The 3,672-nt window shown below is 55.2% G+C and overlaps 2 protein-coding genes across 3 annotated transcripts in view; one reads left to right on the top strand and one right to left on the bottom strand.

The window, feature by feature from the left end:
- The window catches only part of SDRG_14595, a gene marked incomplete at its 3' end in the record, with an annotated part of 2,900 nt that extends 2,736 nt beyond the window's left edge, over positions 1-164 (top strand). For both annotated transcript variants that reach the window (XM_008620735.1, XM_008620734.1), the window contains one exon: positions 49-164. In XM_008620735.1, the coding sequence (XP_008618957.1) occupies positions 49-164 (116 nt within the window). The remainder of the gene's footprint in view (positions 1-48) is intronic.
- Positions 165-474: 310 nt separating this feature from the next.
- SDRG_14594 (hypothetical protein) lies at positions 475-2,134 on the bottom strand. The gene is made up of 5 exons (XM_008620733.1): positions 1,562-2,134; positions 1,187-1,506; positions 1,054-1,132; positions 855-1,002; positions 475-807 (listed from the first exon to the last, which is right to left on the bottom strand). Exons 1-5 carry the CDS (start codon positions 2,000-2,002, stop codon positions 548-550), a joined length of 1,248 nt encoding a protein of 415 aa, XP_008618955.1. The 5' UTR covers positions 2,003-2,134; the 3' UTR covers positions 475-547.
- Positions 2,135-3,672: the final 1,538 nt, after the last annotated feature.

Here is a 3,672-nt window from a genome sequence, read left to right as displayed (position 1 = left end):
GCACGCTTGTTTCATGGAAGCCTTATGTGATGACTCCAAGTGTTGCAGTCGGTCTCTGCAGTGCCGAAGTACATGTATGCACGGGATGCACCAACTTGTACCGGTACAAGCAGCGCGTACAGGACCTTCGCTGTCTTCTTGCGCTTTGTGGTCGTTCCCAATGAGGCAAAGGTGGGCATCGCAGTGCATATTCTTTGTCAACGTATCCACCGCGACCAGAGCTGTACTAGCCGAGTCGACCGAGAGGAGCCCGTGGAATTTTCTTTGGGTTTCGATCGTTGACACGTCCATCGACAAGGTTGTGCGCGCGACTCACTTCGTAGAAACGTGCACCTTGATGGAAGCCACGCTTCTCGACCCATGGTGCATTGCAGAGGAAAATGTACGCGGGGTCATCTGGCAAGTGGCTGCTAGTCGACGTATTGTCCGTCCTGCCTCAGCGCCTCTTTTTTGGCAAAGAAAAAAGGTTCACCATTTGCGCTACCACAGTTTGAAGTCAGCCGACGAATATACCTCTGCAATTGCAGCTTATAACGAAATCTTGGATCTACTCGTTGACGCTATGAGCGGCAAGCCGCTCTCGCATCTGCTCAACCATTTGCCGCTGGGTCTCGATGCCAAGCTGGAGTCGTGTCAGCTGCGCGCCCATTTCTGCATCTCGCACCGCCATCAGCGCACGCTCTTCATCGCTGCTGTCGTCGCCCAAGTCATCAAGGGACGTCTCTTGACTGTCATTCTCGCTCGAACTTGACTGCTGCGTCTCGTGCGAGTCGCGGGGCGAGGTTGCGCTATCGGAGGGCGCTAACCCTACTCCCGTTTCATGAGACATGACATGAGGTCGTTCGAGCATTTACGGCGCTGCGAGGACGCGCTCGTGGACGATCGGTACGTTCGCGCCTGGAGAAAGCAGCGCTTGCAAAACTCTTCGGGGGTCGCCTTCATGTTGCCGTTGGGTAATGCGAGGACCCGCGGAATCTGCACGACACACTTGCCACACATACTCTATCTCGGGCTATGAGACATTGTGCATTGCCTATATGTGTAAAGGCGTACGTCTCGGCAGCCCCAGCACTCGTGGCGGGCGCGCAGACCACGGAATGAGGCGGCGCACGACGAACAAGCGCCGGATTTTCTACAAAAATTATGGTGAAAATCCCGAAAATGTTCCGAAAATCATGAAATGCACCGCGAGAGCGAGACGGGCTTGGTCGCGGCCACGTGCTCGAGGAGACGCTTCTGCTGCAAGTAGCGCGTATTGTCGTCGCTAATGTGGCTGTAGTTCATCGCTGTCTTGTTGAAGACAAGCGCAGGCATGTTGCCGAGCGGGTTGGCCTGGAGCAACTGAACCGACTCGACGCTTCCGTCCGCCGCCTCGGTGTACACCATGATGGCCTTGATGTAGAACCGTGTTGCGTCCTCAAGGGGCGGCACTTCGTCGAAGTCCATTGACTCACGCACGCAGTAGACACCACGGTGGCCGCGCTCGTTGACAAACGACCCCGTACACTAATTGCAATATATGGCGGTGGGACCGAGAGATCGAAGGGACAAGGGCCGGTACCTCAATGTAGGTTGTATCGCGCGGCTCAAAGACACCGTTCAATGGCATGCTCATCTTCTTGTAGCGAACGCCAAAGTGCAAGAACGGGTCGTCGAACGTTCGCTCCTTTGTGACGTTGAGGATGCGCGCGTCGAGCATGTTTTCGCCGTAAAACAGCGTCTGCTGGAGGCGAAAGTCGGCCTCCGACTCGACGTACACGAGCTCAATGTAGTCGTCGAGGCTCATGCCGGCGTCGCTGATGACCATAAAGTCCCGGTACGCGGACGTCGCGTTCTTGCGCGAGAGGACTTTGGACGTTGGCGACTCGCGCGCGAGTTTGTACCCGGCGTGGTAGGCGTCAATGAGACGCGTCTCGGGCGAGCTCTCGGTGACTTCCAATATGAGCGACCGCAGGCGGGCGTCGATCGCGGCAGCTTTGGCCGAGGGTAGCTGGACCAACATTAATGCGCGGTCGTGCACGAAACAGCAAAGTCCACACTGGGAAGCAGGGATGCGAACTGCCGCAGCAGGTGTCGGGCACCAGCATCTGATCGGCGGCCCGGCTGAAAGGGCGCGCGTCCGACTGTGTGACTACGCTACGCTTACACTATTTGGTGGGTGACAAGCACTGGCGCCACGCAATCACATACACTGTCTGCGCCAAGCACTGGCTCACAAAACTATTTTACACAGCACAGTATGACCGACATGCCTTCGAGGCTCTCGAAGTGTGCAATCGATGGGAGCGTCGTCGGCGCTGTCGGCCGTGGACGTCAGCCGTGACCGGTGCGATCTGAGCACACAGCCGCCTGTCGCGAGGTGAGCGGTTCGGACGGCGACAGACACCATGGTTCTTCCGCGGAATGCACCTCTCTCGAGTGTTCTTTCCACGAAAAACGTGGCGTCTTAGCTTGTAGTACTGATATCAAAGGTGCAGCATTGCACAGCTTTGTGGTAGTTTGAGAAGCGGCGAGAGGATGAATGCAAGGTATAACGCTGATAACCTCTGAAGCGCGCCAGGTACTCGAGCCGCAAGCTCCAGATCTTGTCGGCTGGCGTCGTCGCTTTTGCACGAGTAGCCAAATCACCAAGTAATGACCCGCCACGTCGCTTTGCTGACGACGAAACAGTGTCTTGGGTGTTGACGTGATCACACTATTTAACACCAAAACACAAAACCACTTCGAACTTCGGGTGATGTCGATCTCGTTGCAACATGATACTCTAGCACGGCTGAGCCATCGGCAGGCACGTTGCAGCTGCTCTCGGCTAGCGACCGTACAAAGGTCCGTGTAGACGTGCCCAATGCGCTCCTTCTATTACGTATTTCTACAGGGAAACTCGACGTATTGGTTTCAACAAGGTAGGATTTCGAGCCGCCAAAGGATGTTTGAAACGCCAGTGGACCTTCCGCGTGCGAGTTATCTCAGTGCTGGGTGCCAGTATCCCGCTCCTTCTGCATCGCTATGAAGCCAATGGACGGAGGCACGCAAGGTGAAGGCGCCCAATGCAAACGCCAGTGTAATTGCAGCACGCAACAAAGTTGCACAAAAATTACCGCGCATAGCACGTACACTGGGACCGTGGCGACTTCGACTGCACTGTAGTATCCCAGACTCGAACTCAATCCAAGCGTAAAACACTAGAGCTGGTTGAAGGGAGTTGCCGATGGAGTCGTACTTCTATGGTGGCTATTGTAAAGAGTCGGTGCCTTCCGCGCCAGACGCAACCAGAGTGCGTACATGAAAGTCGTTCCACCTTGGTGTGCGACATAAATTCGATGTGTGTCCATAGCGTGGGTCCCGGTTTTGATCGAGATGCTAGAGAGGCCAAGAAACTCGAGCTAAAAAGAGAGCAATGAGTTGAGATTGTGCGTGTGTTTAGGGCTGCCGGAAGTCGGCTAATGCGACAAAAGTCTACCAAGTGCGGGCACACTCCATGATTGAAAACGTACGAGACGCCTCTTCGTCACACACAGCACCGCATGCCGCTCTGATACACCGATTTGTGGGGTGTGTCGGTATAATGTCAACACTGCGGCAGAGGGTCCATCCTCGTCTTCAACAGCAAGCACATGGTATCACTTCAATGCCACCACCAAACGCTTTCTTCACCACGTCATTCTCCATTCG

Source organism: Saprolegnia diclina (assembly GCF_000281045.1).
Source record: "Saprolegnia diclina VS20 unplaced genomic scaffold supercont1.75, whole genome shotgun sequence".
Taxonomy (NCBI): domain Eukaryota; phylum Oomycota; class Saprolegniomycetes; order Saprolegniales; family Saprolegniaceae; genus Saprolegnia; species Saprolegnia diclina.
This window is presented reverse-complemented; position numbering and strand designations above follow the sequence as displayed.